At 39.6% G+C, this 21,195-nt stretch overlaps 1 protein-coding gene across 5 annotated transcripts in view; it reads left to right on the top strand.

Annotated features, from left to right (window-relative positions):
- Positions 1–2,219, top strand: part of LOC139145066 (uncharacterized) — a 49,760-nt gene extending 47,541 nt beyond the window's left edge. For all 5 annotated transcript variants that reach the window (XM_070716004.1, XM_070716007.1, XM_070716006.1 and 2 more), the window contains exon 7: positions 166–2,219. In XM_070716004.1, coding sequence (XP_070572105.1) covers positions 166–240 — 75 coding nt within the window. In that variant the 3' untranslated portion in view covers positions 241–2,219. The remainder of the gene's footprint in view (positions 1–165) is intronic.
- Positions 2,220–21,195: the final 18,976 nt, after the last annotated feature.

Genomic DNA, 21,195 nt, shown 5'->3' with positions numbered 1-21,195 from the left:
GGAGACGGAGGAAGACAAAGAAACAGTGACATTCTGACAGTCAGGATAAGTAAATTGAGATAAATGATACTTGTTAGAAGAGTTTGAAGAGCAACAGAAATCGTGAATTTTGGTTGTTTCACGCGAAAGAATTATTTAACTAATTTTGCTTTCATTTCATTCCAGAACGAACAAACAAATCATGACGACACTACGCCACTAACACCATCCAGAGAGGATAAAAAATGTACGATACTCTGAAAGGCAGTCGTCGAAGCGTTCTAATAGAACGGAGTTCGTATCTTTACTCTGACGACGATAAAATTTGAAAAACTGCACACTTTCTGATTCCGTCCATAAAATACGAGACGTGTAAGGGGATGCGATGCCCGTGGAAATGATGCACAGAATTCGAACCGTTTGTTTTTGCGGTTGGTGTTTTTCAGGAGGGTTTCCACTACAACTGTGAAATGTGTGACCCGTATTGAGAGAAAAGTTTGTATAGGATGTATTATCTAGTCTTTCACAGGAGTACCCTTTGCGAAACGACAGCACGACTTTAGGTAGAATGCGCCTCGGGGACAGATATTCGGACTCTCAAACTTTTACACAATTCTTCTGATCAACCACTTGCGTAGGACTCATTTTAAAGTTCTCGGTGTGTACGAAAAATTTTCACCGTCTTACTTTTTCGAAAATCGAAAATTGTATTTTCCCACATAGAATGAACACAGATATGGCAGCCATTTTTAATTTCAAACATTGACAAATCTTGAATAATTTGTTTCTCAAGTACCAAATTTTGCCAGATGACCGCCGATTTTTACACTTGATTTTGAAAGAGAATGGTTGAAATACTCCTTGAGGAAAGTTCAAGCAAAAGTTTAAGTCTTTCACTTGCGAGCCGTGTTCTGCTTTAAAATGTATAAGGGATGCTCTTTATCTCTGGTGGAGAGACTGTGTTGTGACGAAGCGAAGTTATCGAATCACAAACCCAAACCCTCAGCGATTCCCGTCATCAGTTGGGCAATACGATAGCCCTCATTCGGATCAAAACTTGCACATTGTGAAGTTAAATATATCATGCGAGAGCAATTTCAAGTAGTATGCGCATCAAAAATGAAAGACTAGCTTTTGCTCAAACTTTCCTCGATGACAATTTCAACCATTCTTTTACCAAATTAAGAATAAAAATCAGGGGTTCAACGCGCAAATTTTGGTAACAGAGAAACAAGTTACGTAACATTTGCTGGTATTTGAAATCCAAAGTGTCAGCCATTCCAGTGCTACTGCATGGGGAAAAAAAAATTTTAAAATTTTCGGCAAACTAAGACAGCGAAAATGTTTCTCACTCAAGCAGTTTTGTATACCCACACAATTGGAAGATCAGAAAATAATTGTGAAAATTTGAGTCCAAATATCTGTCCCCGAGGTGCATTCTAACTTAAACATGGCTGATTTTCAGAGGTCAATTATACAAAGCAAAACTTATTTCAACCATGGACCTTCGACTTTTTCTCTCGAGTCTATGTTTTCAACAAACAAAAGTTACAACGAAGTTTGTCACTTTAATGAAAGCCTTCTCGGGTGACACATTTAACGTGAGTGGTAGACAGGTTTTAGGGACTCCCTCGTTTGACTAAATTTTTTTTTTACATTCAAACTCATGTTTCTAAAACCGAGCAAATCAATTTTTTATCACTGCGTTGAAGTATGAAAATGTTAACTTGGCACAAGAAATCCTTTGTCTAAAATAATGACTGTAGTTTGGTGTGGCCAATCTCGAGCGTGAGGGCGCACTTCAATAGTCGCTTTCTGGGATGAAAAAAGTCGTTCGGCCCTCTCGTTCACTTGCATATCAAATGTCGGGATAAAAATAGATGTTTTTCATTTCAGAATAGGCAGCAAGTCAACTATCCTGTGTATTAGCCATCCTCAAATATCAAATATCAAATGATCTGGCGTTCGCTGATGCCAGAAACTATATTCTGCTGACACAAGTTTGAGTTCGATAAAATGTTTCTTTCATACTATCAAAAGTTTCTGCAACTCTTGAAAAACAGTGCATGAAGTGATAGCGGTAAGTTTTATTTCTAGACTGGCCTAAGATCAGCAGTATTCGAAACTGGTTTTCCATGCAAAGATCAATGGTGATCAAAAATGTTTGGAGCTTGCGTCTGAACGCGTCTGAAAGATTGCAAATATGCTATGAAATAAAATCCCACAAAATTTGCTATTTACATTGTTAGCGTAACTTTATACAAATTCTTGAATCTTTGAGTCTGTATTTTCACTCTCCTCTTATATGCAACATCTGATTGTAAATATTTCTACATTCTATGCATTGCAATCTTAATACTTCCAGTACTTTTTTCCAGTAACCGCTATATACCATCTGATCAAAATTTTGGAATCTGTACTTTTAAAGATATCGCTTAAAGAGACAACATTCTCTCTTTTAACCTTTTTCACGAATTTTGTTTGATATGGAAAGACGTATGGGTGTTGACTTCATGAAACATGATGAAACACTGCATGATAAATTGTTCACAACATCATGTCTGCTTGCAGCAAGACAATCTTAAACATTCAGTGAAATACGGTCTGCAATAAAAATCAGGTTCCCCGCACAAATGTCACCATGCCTGGTTGAACATACACTGTCACAAAAAATTTGGACCTCATGTAAACTTTCCAAATAAAATCTTAATTGGTGGTGTCTGTCATAGAGATAAGGATGGCAGCTTTTCTTTACACATGCACATTGTGACTATGTTTGTTTGTCAAAGGAAAGCAAGTCGGAAAACGAAAAATGTATTTGTCTATAGGTCACAAAGTCATCTGTTTGCATTCAGCAAAGGGGCGACTTTTGACACTTCTTGAAAACGCCCCAACACACCCGGTTACTCGCCTCTGCTCCCTTTAAGTGACAGCGTTTTCCGAAGTTCACTCCTCACATTGATTTACACATGCATCCCTAACTGATTTGTCACGTATCTTTCACGTCCAGGCATGGCTGCGTGTAGGAGAAATCAAACACGGGTACTGCTTTCCTAACGGACTAAAGCAAAGCATTCCGCCTGACAGTGAACTAATCTCCACAGAGGTTTAACTGACATTAAAAACAAGTTTTAACAAAACAACTACACAAATCAAAGAACCAATAAACAACGAATTGTCTGTATTTGAATTGACATGGATCATTTAGGGTATTTGACTTGACAAATTCACTTAAGTGAAATAATTTAACGGAACCCTCCCTGTTTTTGGTCCCCATTAATAGGAGAAAAATATTCAGCCGATGCCCCACAGCTTTGCAACTAAATTTCAAGAGAAAAAAGGGAAAATTTGGCACTTTTGGAAACTTTGTCCGCTCCGGCGGACCTTTCAATTTTTTTTTTTTTTAAGATCTTCCATTGTCATTTTATTTTATTTTATTTTATTGAACCACTCTTTTTGGGAGTGGAGATTTAGCCGACTGGTTCTGTCTGTGGCCTCCCAGCTAGGCGACTGATGCCGTATGTTGTGGGTTCGAATCCGATTGAAAACTATCCGAATTTTCTACCCTGGGTAGGTAACACTGCTGGTGGACAGAATTGTCCCCGAGGTTATCGTTCGCCCAGTTAAAGCGATGAAATTCGTTTCTTCGCTTCGATAAAGTGTGTATGTGCGATGTATGATAGTGAGCATGCGTGCGTGAGTGCTTCACGAACTCTACAACGTGTTGAGCGGTCTCAGTCAGAAAAATGTAACAACTTAGCCGGCTATTGAACCACTCTTTTTGGGAGTGGAGATTTAGCCGACTGGTTCTGTCTGTGGCCTCCCAGCTAGGCGACTGATCCGTATGTTGTGGGTTCGAATCCGATTGAAAACTATCCGAATTATTGAATACATTTATTTAGCTACTGCATTTGACAGAAACTGACTAAGGAACCACGATCTTACCAACGGGAACTGTACAGTCAGGTTCTCTCTTTTGGTCAGGGTGGTCAACAACGCCCCCACACGGCCCAGTACTCGACTCTGCTTCCTTGAGGCCCACATTTTCTGAAGCTAACTCCTTACCTCTTACACATCCCTATGACTAAAAAAATGTTTTTATCCCGTATTTTTCACATCTTACCCTAAAGTCAGACAAGCATGGCTACATGTAAGAAAATCAAACTCGGGTACTACTTTGCTTACGGATTATAAAAAAGCTTTCCGCCTGACAGTGAACTAATTTCCACAAAGTTTAACTTTATTTTTCAACTGACATTAAAAAAACAAGATTAGATATCGGAAAAAAGAAAAAAAAACTAAAACATCAAGACAACCAACAAACAAAGAATGGTCTGTACTGTACTTGGAATTGACATTGGGTCACTAAGGGTCATTGACTTGACAAGTTCACTGGAGTGAAAGAGTCCAACGCAGGCCATGCTTTGCTAATTTTATCATCATTAGTCTTGTGAAATACTGAGCTGATGCCCGACAGCTTCGAAACTAAATGTCTGCGAGAAAGCATGTAAAACTCTTTGTGTTTTTATTAGATTAAGGTTAAATGGGCCTCAGGGACAGTCATTCGCACTCTCAAACCTTTTCAATTCTTTTCTGATATATACCACTTATCTTGATTCATTTTACAGCTCTTGGTGTGTATAAAAACCTTTCACCGTCTTTGTTGTGTGAAAATCGACAATTTCGTTTGTCTTCATAGCCAGAGTTAACACAGAGTTGGCGGCCGGTTTGAATTTAAAATATCGGTGAATCTTGGGTAATTTTTTTCTCTAGTACTATAATTTGCACGAAGAACACCAATTTTATCCTTGATTTTGAGAGAAGATGGCTGAAATATTCCTGGAGGAAAGGTTGAGCAAAAATTAAGTCTTTCATTGATTCGCGTACTAATTTCAAGTTTAGCTGCCTCTAGAGGCTTTTTACCCAATAAATTACATGCTTGAATTGAAGCTTGAACTTTAAAACTAGTTTATTATTTGACTTTGAGAGAAAAAAAAAACGGAAAAAATTCGGCCAATTTTAACTTTGTCCGCTCCGGCAGAACTTTGTCTTTGGTCGAGGCGCTAACAACGCCCCCACACGGCCTACTACTCGACTCAGTTTTCTTGAGATAACAGCGTTTTCTGAAGCTAACTCTTCACCTCATTTTAGACATCCTAGGAGTAAACAAACTTTTTTTTAATACAATGATGCAGACTCATCTGTGCAGACATACTATATTCTTGTAGCTAAATACTTTGTACTGCACGGGAGAATTATTTCTCTATCCAGAGCTTTCGACAACTATCCAGCCGTCAGCACACTTTCAGAACATATGGTGTGCAGTTACACGCTAGGCCCTTTAACACCATCAGACAACTACTGGTATGCCCGAAGGATCCCACACCATCGAAAGACGTATGTGGTCCTGTTTATCACATCCGATGTGAGGGTTGTGGAGATAATGAATGCAAAATGGACTGTATCGGAGAAACAGAACGATCCTTGCAAGCCCGAGTGAAAGAACATCGGCGTCCAAGCTGCGTCACTTCAGAGGTTTCTAAACATATTCACAATGATTCCCCGGGTCATAATTTCATGGTAGAAAATGTGAAGATCTTGGATCGGGAGCCAGATTGGTTCAAGAGAGGTATTAAGGAAGCGATATACATAAGAACACATAAACCAACGCTGAATCGGGATGGCGGACGGTATCAACTTCCCCGAATCTGGGATAATATTTTAAGATCACGCATGCGCAGTGGTGCTAATCAACACCATTGATAAAGACGGCTGGATAGTTGTCGAAAGCTCTGGATAGAGAAATAATTCTCCCGTGCAGTACAAAGTATTTAGCTACAAGAAAACTTTTTTTCACGTATTTTTCACATCTCAATCTAAAGTTAGATAAGTATGGCTTAAGAAAAGGTCAATTAAATGCTTGAATTAAAGCCTGAACTTAAAGCAAGTTTATTAATTGAATTTCAAGAGAAACGGGAAAATTTGTCCAATTGTGGAAACTGTCCGCTCCGGCGGAACTTTTTAGGTCGCGGGTGCCCAACAACGCCCCCATGCGGCGGAGTACTCGACTTTGCTTCTTCAGGTAACAGCATTATACATGTAGAAGCTAACTCCTTACCTCGTTTTAGACATACCTAGGAGTAAAAACTGTTTTTATCACGTATTTTCTATATCTTAATCTAAAGTAAGACAAGCATGGCTGTATGCAGGGAAAATCAAACTCTGGTACTACTTTTCATACGCATTATAACAAAGCTTTCCGCCTGACAGTGAACTAATCTCCACAAAGTTTCAACTGACATTGAAAAACAAGTTTAAGTTTGGACATTGCAAAAAACACAAAAACAAACAAACAAATCAAAACGACAAACAAATAAAGAATTGTCTTTACTTGGAATTAACATGGGGTAACTAAGGGTCATTGACCTGACACGTTCACTGGAAACACGATTGGAACTAATTTGAGGTAATTGGATGGTGAAGTAATGTCGATTTAATCTACAAATTTATCTCATCTGACTTTCTCTTTATATTACACACTTGTTTTTGTGAGTAATTTGCGATATTGCAACATTCAACTATATGACACCTAACATTTTTCAGAAATTTGCAAAATATGAAAATACAATTATCCCAAATTAGGTCCAATCGTGTTTGGAGTGAAAGAGTCCAACGCAGGCCATGCTTTGCTGTTATTTATCTCCATTAATCAGGGAAAATATTGAGCCGATGCCCGACAGCTTCGAAACTAAATGTCTTCTAGAACGCAGGTAGAATGCGCCTCGGGGAAAGTTATTTGGACTCTCAATTCTTTTCTGATCTACCACTTGTGGGCGTTCATCATCATTTTAAAGCTCGTGATTATAAAAATAGCGTCAAGGACACTGAAGCTCCTCAAGCGTGAGGCCAGTTGAAGTAGTTGGTTGTTGGTAAGCAGTAATTGACTTGGAGGCATGGGGTTGGGATATGGGATACATGAGATTTGTGTTAGATACATTTAATTGTATATACAGCATGATTTGGCTCATTAATATAAGTTGCATACGTTAACACCAATCTGTCCTGATGGAGTACATGGCGGTTTATTATCAGGCGACTAGTAAAGTGAGTAAGCGCCATTTACTGCATTGGAATGCAGGTGAGCCACCGTAATTTCTCTGTCAGCACTCTAGTGAAAATTGCTTCATTGTGATTTTCAACATTTACATTTGTAGTATACAAGTGAATTGCATTTTCACATTGATCTGCTTGACCAGAAAATTCGTCAGCCTTTTGCTGAAGTAGGTTTATATCTTCTTGTGTATATTGGCCAACTCTGAGATGATTAAGTAATTCTGCAAAATGTTTATCATCTTTCTGACACATAATATCTGTCAGTTCATGCACTGTAAAGTACTCTTTCCAGAGGTTTATTGATAAAGGGCCATATCCCTGGTATAGATCTTTAAAAATCCATCCATCCATGACAGGTTTGAGTTGCAACATATCATGTACAGAGACTATTGACACACCACCAAATATCTGTATTTCCTTTGATTTCTTGAAGACGGAGATTAATAACATTGCATAAACTGTTACCAACCATGCTAAGTTCATCAATGATGACAACTGATAAATTCATATATTTTGTTTGTAGAGTGTTTAATTTGTCAGTGTGTAAATAGTTTATAACAAAAACCTTGACTTGCTGGTATTTTAAAAGCAGAATGAAATATAGCTGCAAAGCAGCTATGACCAGGTTTCGAGACATCCCGGTGCACAGGGGCAATAGAGAAATAAATATGCACAAAAGATGAAAGGCTACAAAAGTATTTGTGAAATTGAGGTCAAAGGTCATCGAGGTCATGTGACATTTTGTCCAAAAAATTGTATCCCATAGTTATCCCTATATACCAAAAATCAGACCTCTAGCTCTATTGGCTTGCTCAGAATTAGATATGTGCATAATTAATAAGGTACAGGATATGGCACAATAAGGTGTCCCATCATACCAAATATGAAGGGTGTAGCATTTGTGGTTACTGAGTTATGGCCATAATTTATATGTATACTTATATGTATATTTGGGGTCAAAGGTCATCCAGGTCACATAATATTTTGTCAAAAAAATTGTATCTCATAGTTATCCCTATATACCGAAAATCAAACCTCCAGCTCTATTGGTTTGCCCAGAATTAGATATGTGCATAATTAATGAGGTACAGGATGTGTCACCATTAGGTCTCCCATCATACCAAATATGAAGGGTGTAGCCCTTGTGGTTACTGAGCTATGGAGTATATTCAAAGCCGCATCACGTAGTGAAAGTAATCCGCCATATGCAAATTTATAAGGTATAAATAGAAAAGGTGTCATCCGGACTATCTCTCCTCATTGCACACGGGACCAGCGACACAGCATGGCATCGTCTCAACCAGTTGCTAGCGCCAGCCACAGTCGTTGGAGAGCTATTCAGCGCTGGGACTATTCGCCCCATCGAGTATACAGAAGCGAGAAATACCCCAAGTCAGGAAACAGAATGGCTATAAAAACCGCGCCATGTAACATTCCGTGTCCGATTTCACTGTGAAAATTAGCAAGTTCATCTATCATGCAACCGTCGATCGTTCCCTATCATTCTAAAAGTTCATACCTGATACTTTATCTGATTCAAAACGCTTGTTTCGTGTGATTTCGGCCGAATCCGACGGACACCTCGCCAAAACCTGGGGTGAGCAACATTCCGGTCACCTCTTGGGTACCCCCACTTTACTGACGTTGGCGCGCGCCGCCTACCCATGAGGGATGACTGGAATGTTGCTCACGCTTATGTTTTGGCTAGGTGTCTCTCGAACTCGGCCGAAAATCACAGGAAATGAGCATTTTGTAAGCAGATGAAGTATCAGGTATGAATTTTCGTGTGATTTTCGGCCCAGTTCAGAAGACACGTCACCAAAACATAAGGCATGAACAACCTTCCAGTCACCCCTCATGGGTACGCGGCGCTAACGTCAGTAAAGTGGAGGTGCCCAACGTCCACTGTAAGGTGACCGGAATGTTGCTCACGCTTATGTTTTAGCGACGTGTCCGTCGAATTCGGCCGAAAATCACACGAAACGAGCGTTTGTGAAGCAAATCAAGTACCAGGTATGAATTTTGAGAATGATAGGGAACGGTCGACGGTAACATGATAGATGAACTTGCTACTTTTCACGGTAAAATCGAACGTCGAAGATGACATGGTGGCACAATCCCTATACGAAATAGCCATTTCATTTCCTGACTTGGGGTATTTCTCGCTTCTGTATACTCGTCTATGGGGCGAATAGTCCCAGCGCTGAATAGCTCTCCAAACGACTGTGCGCCAGCCAAGCCTTTGTTGCTGCACACGGAGGCCCGTCTAGGGCGACTGCTGCTTCTCAACCACCCGAGAATGCTGAGAGTTCCCGTGCCCGTACTGCTTTGCAAACACCACTGGGAGCCAATGACAAACAACCACGACCAGAAACGCCTAGACCCCAGATAGGGCCACAGGAGAGCCAACCTTCACAGGTGAGCATATCGTATCGTAGAGCTGGTTTGTTAGACTGTTTGATATGTTGCTTGTGTGTATGTCGCCGTCATTTCATTACTAGATAATTGCGAATTATGCAAGGAATAGCACGAGTCAGTTTTCGTTTGGCACGCTACCACCTGTTGGTACGAGTCATTCACCTGGTCTCTCCAGGGGCGCTAGCATGCCGCAAGTTTGTGTGCGCACGTGTCTAGATGCTTTCAAGTTGGAATTTCTTCGCTGATACGTTTTCCGCTTCCTTTCCCCCCTGTTTTTCATTTCTGTCACTTGGCTTGTTTGTTCATGTTCACTGCTCTTTTGCTTGCGCACGTGTAGTATTCATGTTAGCCAGCTGTCTGTGGTTTCCATGTGATACTGCAGTCTCATTTCTCTCTCTTTTGTCTTCTTTTGTGTTCATTCTACGTCATACTTGTGTTTAGTTTTCTCTTTCTGTACCCTCTTTTCACCGTCCTGTTATCTTCTTTTACTTGAAGTCGCTAAGTCTGGCCAGGTAGTTAACTCGATGAGGAGTTGCTGCGAGGGTGCCGGGAGAATTGGCCAGGTAGATAACTCGATGAGGAGTTACTGCGAGGGTGCCATCAGTGTTTTAGCCTGTAGGGGAATACAAGCCCTTGGTGATCGAGTTCTAGTAACATATAGATGGATGGTATTGTATGTGGGGAATACAGCAATAACAGATGAGAAGTTGCTGTGGGAATAACGTACAGACCTCAAGAGTGGTACTTGAGGACGTTATAGTAAGGCTAGTGCATACATTGTGGAGAAGTGGCATAAATGATTAAAAAACGACCAAAAAAAAACCCAAAAAACCAAAACAAAAAACAAAAAAACAAAACAAAAAACACAAAAAAAACCAAAAAAAAAAAAAAAAACCAAAAAAACGTATATGATAGTGATGCCAGCGGCGGGCATAGTGGGGTGCTGTGATTATGCCAAAGAAATGTGCGAGTATGCAGATGTAGAGTATACGACCATCTCGCTATGTTGTTGCGATAGTAGGTAATGTTGTCTACTATAATATTGAAATGATGTTGACGGCTGATATTTCTTGGTTGAATTTATAGGCTGACGAGATGAAGAATTTGAAGACTCAAATTCAGAAGCTTCAAGATATGGCGGAAACTGCATCCGTTGAGGACGCCCTGTCGAAAGTCATGGAATTGGCGCACACACCATTGTTGGCCTCCAGGGTTCAACTCGTCAGCGCAATGAGGGCACTGGTCGACAGAGCGACGGTTGCAGCTCATCCAAAACTGCCTAGGTTTCGGGCGGTATTAGCCCAGTTCGAGTCTAATGATTTTGGGCAGGAAGCCGGCAGGTTGTTGATTCTTCTCCTGGGAAACAAGGAAGAGGAGGAAATAGCGTCCAAGGTGTCAAAATTTATGCGCCATTCTTCAAAGCCTCCCATGTAAAGTAATACCTCCTCCTCATCCCCTTCTACAGGGAGGGTCCATAGCACCCTCGTGTACTTACCTGCACACCTCGCATTTCGAGGTCCTGTCTAGGGGCGCCCTCACAGGTAATTTTGTTTGTTTTTTTTTCATGTTTCGGCCTTGATCTGTTCTGTTGCAGAATACAAATGTACCATATCCATGGGAAAAGTTTATGGTGGAAAAAATTCCGACGCCTAGAACTACCTACTCTTGGGTAACTTTTGAGGGTCCCCCTCGACAGGCCTGGAGTGTAACCCCACCATCGGGGATGTAACGATGGGAAAAATGAAAGCTTCCCCAACGACATTAGCTTTTCGCTGCCCCGATGAATTCATCGCAGGAGAATTACATCGACACAGATGTAACTGGGGAAACTATTATGTCTACTGGTAGTCACGATCCTGTCATCGAATGGATCACTAATGGAGTCGGAGTCTCGGAGTATTTTCAACATTATAAAGGTCCATTTAAAGGAAAACTGTATGATAGTTCCACCCCACCAGCTCGTATCTTTGCCAATAATCCTGCCTGTGTAAATTTTGTTGAGTTCATTTCTCAGTCAATCTCCTCTAGAATCCAAACTGGCGCTATTTCAGCTGTCGGGCAGGTCGGCATAGACCCCCCACCTTTTATTGTCATGCCTATTACTGTAGAACCAAAAAAACCTAGGATGTGTATTGATATGAGATATCTTAATCTATGGATCAGAGACATCCCATTTAAGTTAGACAAGCTGATTGAAGTCTCGCGATATCTTGAACAATATGATTATCACTTTAAGTGTGACGATAAAAGTGGCTATGACCACCTTCTTATTAAGGAAGTAGATCGCAAATATTTTGATTTTCAATGGGCAGGGCAATGGTATCTTAATAACACGCTACCGTTTGGCTGGAAGCTATCTGCGTATATCTACCATACTGTCGGTTACGCTATCACGAGTCACGCGCGTATCCTAGGTGTCCCCTGCCTACAGTACATCGACGATAGACACGGGGGACCACTGACACCGGCCTATAACAGCGACACGCACAGTGATTGGTCGAATTTCGATCTCGCCGAGGCGGCAGCATACATCCTATTTAAGTTATGTATAGACACTGGCTACTTCATAGCACTAAAAAAGAGTGTACTTAGACCGCAGAAAGCCTTGGTTCTCTTAGGTATGATAGTAGATTCCGAGAGTAAAGCTTTCATCATTCCCCCGCAAAAAAGCTCCGCTTCTTAGAGTTAGTAGAATACGCCATGGGTGAGAGTGTGATACCAATTCCTTTGTTGCAAAAATCATGGGAAATGAATTTCTTTCAGTCTGGCAATTCCATGCGCTCGGATCTTCATCAGGCAAATGGCCTTTGCTCTATCGAAAGCGCAAAAATCCGCTAAGAACACTATCAACATTCGTATCGGTACCCCACTCAGGAAAAAACTAGACGAGTGGCGCAATTTGATTAAATGTGTAAGTCCATTTCCCTGGCGTGACGAGAAACATGCAATAATTACGGCATACACAGACGCGAGCTCTTACAAGTGGGAGCGATTCTACAAACTAGCCCGGTTCAGTCGACGTCAATAGGAGATAGTCGGGAATTAGAATGGAGGAATAGACCAATAGTGGAAAAAGAAGCAGAAGCCCTTGTTAGAGCGCTAGAAGCATTCGGCCAGCAACTGAAAAATGCACGATTGAACGTTTGTTCAGACTCCGCTACCCTCATGTATGCGTGGAATTCTGGTTACCCGGGCTCCAAATCTCAACAACTAAATCAGATACTGAAAGAGATTTTTTACCTGTGCTTAGAACACAATATATCTCTCGATATATCTGGATGTGTGGGGCGAACAATACAAACCTTGAAAACTGCAAAGTCTGCAAAACCAAGACTCCACAGTTTCTTTGCCAAACAACTGACACTTGTGATAGTAGTAATACTGATCCCGGCGTCGAAGCTATAGACCAGCGATTGGAAGAAGTGTTAGGTACTCGTTCCGCTCATGAAATACAAAAAGACCGTTTTGTACAGCAATTTGAACTTTTTTTTGTTAACCTTTACTGAACCGAAAACTGTTTTAACTGCCTCCCCCCATGATGTTTTGCGATTTCTAGTCTATAAAGATAAGGATGCCAAGTCACAGGTACATATAGTGACCTGCCCATACTTAGGGCGTATGGGTATGCAGCAGTGCTCCTGCCCCAAAAGGTTGCGTGTTAACACCATAAAAAACATGGTTTCAAAATTAAAAACATTTTACCAGGCCCTAGCAAGTGGCGTTGACAAACGTACACCCAATCCAGCCGATTCATACATAATTGATAGATATGTAAAGAAATAGCCGAAGAGCAAGCAAAAGCCCTGGTCTCGCCAAAGCAAGCTACGCCTTTATTTATTAATAAGATGAGACTTGTATTTGAACATATACTTCAAAAGATAATGCTTGCAAAATCGCCCACACAGTTATATATATTAGCCAGAGACATGGCCTTTTTCAAGATGTTGTCTTTTTCTGGAGACGGGGCACACGACCTAGGCCACGTGAAAACCCAAGAAATTTTGAGATTTCCTGACGATTCTGGTTTACTCTTTAATCATACATTTGGAAAGACGCTAAGAGGCGACTCCACAAATTTATTTGCTATTAAAGATGTTCCGACTTAGTCATGTGCCCTGTCAATTCGTTGGAAGCGTATATCGCTTTAGCCAGCAGACTGGGCATTAATATTCTCACTGGTTATCTCTTCCGGCCAACCGCCCCACAAGGAACTATAGAAATGAAACCAATGTCTTCCCAATTAATATATTATAGGCTGAAATCATATTTACAGGAGGTTGGTATTAATGCAGGAGAAACACCGCATGGCTGTCGAAGCGCATGCGCCATCTCACTTGCCATGACGTACAGACTGGTTAGTATTATTGCTGACATTGCACTATACAGACTATACAAGCCTGTTCGTGCTGAACCTATGACTGATGATCATCGTCATTTCATACATCTTCCATTTACTAACAAAGGAATTGATGCCATTAATATCAGCAATATACTACACAACAAAAAGGTTACATCAACTATACCTGTATACTTTAAGAACCAGTCTGTACCTATTCTGTCATATCAATACACCAAGACAATCTCCAATAAAATATTCAATTACAATAAGGCATTGCGGCACTTAAAAATTGATGAATTCCTTCAACACCAGCATCCTGTGACTGCTCTACATCTCCCTTCAAATATACTCCAGTTGGCCATGTCATCACTGGTGATCTGAACTTGGTTGAACATCACCACCTTCGTAAGATATTATCTTGTGGACCCAAGTTCAGAGAACCTCGCAGGATCAACTGGAACCATAATTTTAAGATCATTATGGACTCAGTTGAAGATTATGCCAGGAAATGGGCTAAAAGGGAGGATGTAGAGTTGGACACACTGTCAGAATGGGTCAAATCTGTGAGGAAAATAGTGCGTGGCCGTATTGGTCGACTAAGATCACATGTTTGCAGAAGACCCTATTCTGTATTTAAAGATCCTGATGCTGTTAAGTGTTTGAATGATATCCATGACAAATATGTTGTCGTCCCTGCTGATAAAGCTGCCAATAACATTGTATTTGTCTGTAAGAAGTATTATTTTGAATGTCTTATAGACGAACTTGGTGTAACTAAGACCTCAACCAACTCCACTTACAGACAATCAATGTTCAACAAATCTGAAATTTTGGCAAACCATAAGTCATTCATGGATAATTTTAATATTACAACAAAGGATGACCATAATAAGTTGCCTAGCTTATACTGGATACCAAAGCTCCACAAAACACCTTACAAAGCTAGGTTTATCGCAGGATCTTCAAAATGTTCAACAACAGAGTTATCGAAGATACTGACTTCTGTTCTTTGTACTGTTAAACGGGGACTTCAATCATACTGTGATGTTGTCTTTTCTCGGAGTGGTATAAATCAAATGTGGATATTAAAAAATTCGAAGGAACTCTTGGAAAATTTGAAATCAAGATCTGTTTCAAAAATAACATCTATTAAAACTTTCGATTTTTCCACATTGTATACCACAATACCACATGATAAATTGAAAGAACGCTTGAAAAACATCATCAACCAAGCATTTTTCTACAAAAACGGTTCACGCCGTTACAAATATGTGGTATTAGGGTATAATTCTACATATTTTGTTAAAAATACAACTAATGCTAAAGTGTTTTATACCGAGAAAGACATTATCAGTATGCTTGATTTCCTCATTGACAACATATTTGTTGAATTTGGAGGACACATTTTCCAACAGTGTATAGGAATTCCCATGGGCACTAACTGTGCTCCCTTACTTGCCGACTTATTTCTGTTCTCATACGAGGCAGAATTTATCCAGAACCTTATCAAGCAGAAAAAGGTCTCTGTAGCTCGTACTTTCAACCTAACATTTAGATACATAGACGATGTTATTTCATTGAATAACTCTGAATTCAGTAAATATCTCGCTATGATTTATCCTCCAGAATTGGAGATTAAAGAAACTACAGAAACGGCCTCTTCTCTGCTTCATATCTGGACATTTTACTTGAATTTGACTCCAATGGTCACCTTTCTACTAGGCTATATGACAAGAGAGATGATTTCAACTTTAGTATAATTAATTTTCCACACCTCATCAGTAATATTCCACTCTCACCTGCTTATGGGGTATACATTTCCCAGCTTATACGATATGCAAGAGCATGCAGTTCATATGGTGATTTTGTAGAGAGACATGGCCATCTCTCTTTCAAACTGTTAAATCAAGGTTACACCAGAGCAAGACTTGTCTCTACATTCAAACGCTTTTTTGGCAGGTATCGCAAGCTGGTAGATAAATACAATATCTCTCTTCGACAAATGATCACTGATGGCATCGGTGACATTGGGCCTTAGTTAGTGACCACTACCTATCTGACTTACAGATTGATATATGGCGGGTGCCACATGTGGGGCAGGATGCGCTTACTATTTTCGAAACACCTGACATCACTTCTTGGTCTTTTGGCCAGAGGTCCATATATCTTTCTTTCATGAATTTGACTTTGTTTGTACCGTCTATTTACTGTCTGTTCTGTGCTGTTTTGTGTCTATGTTTACAACTATTGTCTTACAAATTTTGACCTAGTGTTATTGGATTATGGATGGTATGATTGCGATTATTTTACATATACGCCCTCATGGAGCATGTTGGCTGGAAGGCGGAAGAGACAGCTAGGTACTACATGAAGCTTTCAAAAGTTACACAAACTCGGCGCACCAGCAGACAAACTCGTAAATTTAGTAGAAACATCAGGCAGTATTACAGACACATATAAGCATATGGATGAACTTGTCGGTTTCCACAAGGCTTTCGAGTAAAGGGCCTATATTATAATCTATACAGAGGATGTTACTAATGAATATACAGATATTAGTTAGGTTGGTAAAGCTAAGTGTGTACTCCATATCATATAGATGAATAATAAACATCTTGAAACATGCGTATCGGATCTCGCTGTTTTTCTTCCCGGTACGTTGTTAATGATTGGGATTGGGATTCTTTAAGGTATGGATATTAACGGGAGCAGAATAATATGATGCGTAGAGCATCAGGGAGCAAACCAGAATTTCGACCCAATCCTAACAATGGCTGTATCCCTGAGCGAAGTGATAAGGCTTTAAAATATATAGTTATTCAAAGCCGCATCACGTAGTGAAAGTAATCCGCCATATGCAAATTTATAAGGTATAAATAGAAAAGGTGTCATCCGGACTATCTCTCCTCATTGCAAACGGGGAGAAGGCGACACAGAAGTAGGCTAAGACCCGATGGTGTAGAGGAGATACGGAGAGGGGCGGCGGTCTCCCGCCCACCCACCCCATGTATATATTGCTTCGCCACGGATAAGCCCACCAGAATTTCGACCCAATCCTAACAATGGCTATATCCCTGAGCGAAGTGATAAGGCTTTAATATATAGTAAATATGTATATTTGAGGTCAAAGGTCATTTGGGTCACGTGACATTGAGTCAAAAAAATTGTATCCCATAGTTATCCCTATATACCAAAAATCAGACCTCTAGCTCTATTATTAAGCCCAGAATTAGATATGTGCATAATTAATGAGGTACAGAAAGTGGCTGGACATGTGACATTTTGTCCAAAAACTTTGCTCCCATAGTTATCCCTATGTACCAAAAACACATTTAAGATGACAGCCAGTTAATTGGCCCCAACATGCACCAGTTTATCACATGACACATGGAACACACGGACGGAAGTTAATTGACCAAATCTTGGAAGTAAAAGTTGACGCCGCCATACAGGTTTTCAATTCTAATAGCTCCTCAGTATATAAAACTGAGGAGCTAAAAACTGTTCACTGTCTTCGTTTTCCGAAAAGTTTGAAAAACTTATTTTTCTATATACAGTTAACACAGAGTTGGCGGCCAATTTGAATAAAAAATGTTAGTAAATTTGGGGCAATTTGTTTCTCTAGTCCCATAATTTTGATGGTGAACCAAATTTATATTCTTGATTTTGAAACAGTATGGTTGAAATATTCCTGCAGGAAAGGTTGAGCAAAAGTTCAGTCTTTCATTGAGACACATACTAACTTAACGTTGACCTGCCTCTGGAGGCTTTTTACCCAATAATTGGCCTGCTTTGCTGCTGTACTCTGAGAAAAGGTCACTAACATGCTTGAAGTAAAGCTTGAACTTCAAAGCAGGTTTTTTAGTTGAATTTCCAGAGAAAAAAAAAACGGCTAAATTCAGCTGATTTTGGAAACTTTGGGCGCTCCAGCGGACCTTTGTTTTTGGCCGAGGTTGCCCCGGCAGTTATGTACCATCGTCATTTTGCACACTGGGTAACTTTGTGTGAGTATTCCAAGTTTTCTTTGTATCACAAAAACATCGAAAAAGACCAACTTTATCCCTTAAAAAGGAAAGTGATAATTGAAGCTCCAGAATCTCAGGCTGAACAGAGAAAGGTAGGTTCACACATCGTTTAAAAAGACTTTGATGAGGAAAGGTTTTATTGCAATGCTGTATCAGACTACATTCTCAGTGTATTGACATGTCTTCTACCATCTCTGGCAATTATGAGATATTTCAACTTAAGGTCAACAAATACCAACTAATTTTTAGGTCCCATATTATTTTCCACTCATGAAACCATCCTACTAAAAGTCATAGTTTATGAGTCAAATAACATCATATCAAAGCAAAGAGGTCTATTGCCTCTGTCAGCCAAACTATTAACATTTAGCAAAAAAAACAGAAAGTGTTCAATAACTTTATAATTTTTTTTAATGTTGCTTCACAGAGATTATACAGGAGATGTTGAGAGCATTTTACATTTTTAGCATCATAATGCTGTGGGCATATCATCATCAATGTTTGTAATATCCTGTCGGCATGACATCATCTGCTTGTGTTTAAAAAAGAAGATTCTGTGATGACACCTAGTATAGACAATGTAACTGAGTGAGACAAATTTCTACAAACTACTTCAAAACAGACATGAAATTATCAACTCACATGAGCCTGTTATAATTATTCTCAAGCTACTTTTATTTTTCTTATTTTTTTAAAGAGAAAAACTTCGTTTTGTCAAAGAATTACACGCATGATTGTTGTGAAATATTTGCAAATATGACAAGACAGAGATTTGTTCAATGAACTAAAGTAAAATGCATTTTTCCCTAACACAGCACAGATGATTTTTTAACATTTCAAAAGGTGAACACAGAGAAGAAATGACAGATATCATTGTGGGAGGCATTGAGGTTAGCAAATCCATTCAGTTTGATGTGGTCCTAGGATATGGCCAGGCTGGTATCAATAAACATTCCAGAGTTTGGTTTGGTAGTCCTGTATGCAGTCTTTACCCTGTATGCAAGTATTGGTATTCACTGGTACATCAGACCAGTTGAAAGCCTTCAATGAAAGCCTTCAATGAATGAATGAATGAATGACCTTGGACCACTGGATTTGCCCATTCCTCATTTGTACAGGGATGCAGCTAACCCCTTTGGCAGTGCACAGGAAATACATGGCATTATGAGAGGTGGTAATTAGCCATCATCCATGACATTATGCAAAGCTCTATGAGCAAAAACTTGCAAATATCTTTCATTGATATTTGGAAACCAATATAAAAACAATATTTTGCTAAATTTGTATAGGATAAAGCCCGAGTACGAGGGCTCTTCTGGTATATAAAGTCCAACACAACAATAAAATGTCGAGGCCGCAGGACGAGACATTTTATTGTAGGGTTGGACTTTATATACCAGAAGAGCCCGAGTACGAGGGTTTTATCCGACTTAAAAACTATCGCATCTAACTGATATATTTTAGTTTTCAATGTGTTTACGTCAACCGTCCCCTTTGTCATATGAATTAAAACATTTATTTGTGAAATAGCCTTCCAATGTAATGGAACATCCTATAAATGCCCTAGGGCACATTAGTTTATGTTTGTACCACCGCAGATTTTGTGTTGCAGCTGGTTTCCGCTGTGTTACCAAATTTGAATATTAGGGAAAAACGTACCAGATGTCTACAGAATATGACATTTCACTTTTGATTGGACAGTACTTTACTACGGTGCTGTCATTCGTTTCTGGAATTTGGTGACCAAGGCTTTACGAGTAGATAAAACACCCTGAATTGAGCACTCTGATTGGTCAATCAACAGTAGATAGTTTTTTAGTATAGGATAAAGCCCGAGTACGAAGGCTCTTCTGGTATATAAAGTCCAACCCAATGATAAAATGTAGAGGCCGCAGGCCGAGACATTTTATCGTAGGGTTTGGACTTTATATACCAGAAGAGCCCGAGTACGAGGGTTTTATCCGACTTAAAAACTATCGCCCCTGATATATTTTCGTTTTCAATGTGTTTACGTCAACCGTCTCCTTTGTCGATATAACATGTTTAGGATATGAATTAAAACTTTTATTTGTGAAATAGCCTTCCAATGTAATGGAAGATCCTATAAATGCCTAGGGCACATTATATAAATGCCCTAGGGCACAGCAGATTTTGTGTTGCAGCTGGTTTCCACTGTGTTACCAAATTTGAATATTTAAACGTACCAGATGTCTACAGAATATGACATGTTCACTTTTGATTGGACAGTACTTTACTACGGCGCTGTCATTCGTTTCTTGAATTTGGTGACCAAGGCTTTACGAGTAAATAAAACACCCTGAATTGAGCACTCTGATTGGTCAATCAACAGTAGATAGTTTTTAAATTCTACATAAAATCTTGAGCTAGTATGTAGATGTTATGCACAATAATATACTTTTAGAACAAAAGATATCTATAACTAAAGTTATCTAGGTACAGAATAGACAAATTCAGCTTGTATACGTGAGCAGTGAGCATCATCAATCCCTAATGGATGTAGTATGCCTGTGTCCAATTGGACTCACTATTAAAATGTGTCTTAACAGATTTCATCCCAACTTCACACTTGCCATGCCTTTAACTGCCTTTATGAAACTTGGTGGAAGTACTATACACTATACAAATATTACTTTGTCTAGCTATATGATCGTCAGCTGTTCCGTTTGCCTTACTGTTATGAAATCTGTTACGGTCCTGAGCTAAAAAGACTTGCTAGGCAAACTTTATCTCCTAAGACTTACTTAATCAAATTACAATACATAGATGTACATAAAATCGTATGTTAAAAAGGTAAGGCTTCTTTTCGGATACATACCACCACATTCGAAAATCACTGAATTCTCACAAATGACAGGCTAGACACCACGCCCATGTAAGGTGTTGCCACCATTTTAACAAAGGAAAAGACTGAATCTTTAACAATAATGGCAACAATGTACCTCTCAAAATTGCTTTCATGATTCTATTGCTTTGTGAATGTAGAAAAAGCGACCCAGCGGTCAGTAGAGCTCCGCTGTGGTATTTGACATAACACATGTGGTTTCAGAAAAGATGTTTCACCAAAAAACAGAAAAGTTGCCCTAAACATACAAATACTCATACTTGAGCAATTCTGAGTAAAGTTGCCCAGGAACATGCTTTTAACAAGCGACCTAGCGGCCGATATAGCTCCGCTGTGTTTATGTAGAGAATAACTATTTTTGACACATGTTGATGAAGAAGGTGGAAATCTTTGATAGCTCAATGCAGTGGCCAGAAAAAAGTGGCTAAAATAGCTGCAAAAATACACAATTGAAGATT

This window comes from Ptychodera flava, chromosome 12 (genome assembly GCF_041260155.1).
Source record: "Ptychodera flava strain L36383 chromosome 12, AS_Pfla_20210202, whole genome shotgun sequence".
Classification (NCBI taxonomy): Eukaryota; Metazoa; Hemichordata; class Enteropneusta; family Ptychoderidae; genus Ptychodera; species Ptychodera flava.
This window is presented reverse-complemented; position numbering and strand designations above follow the sequence as displayed.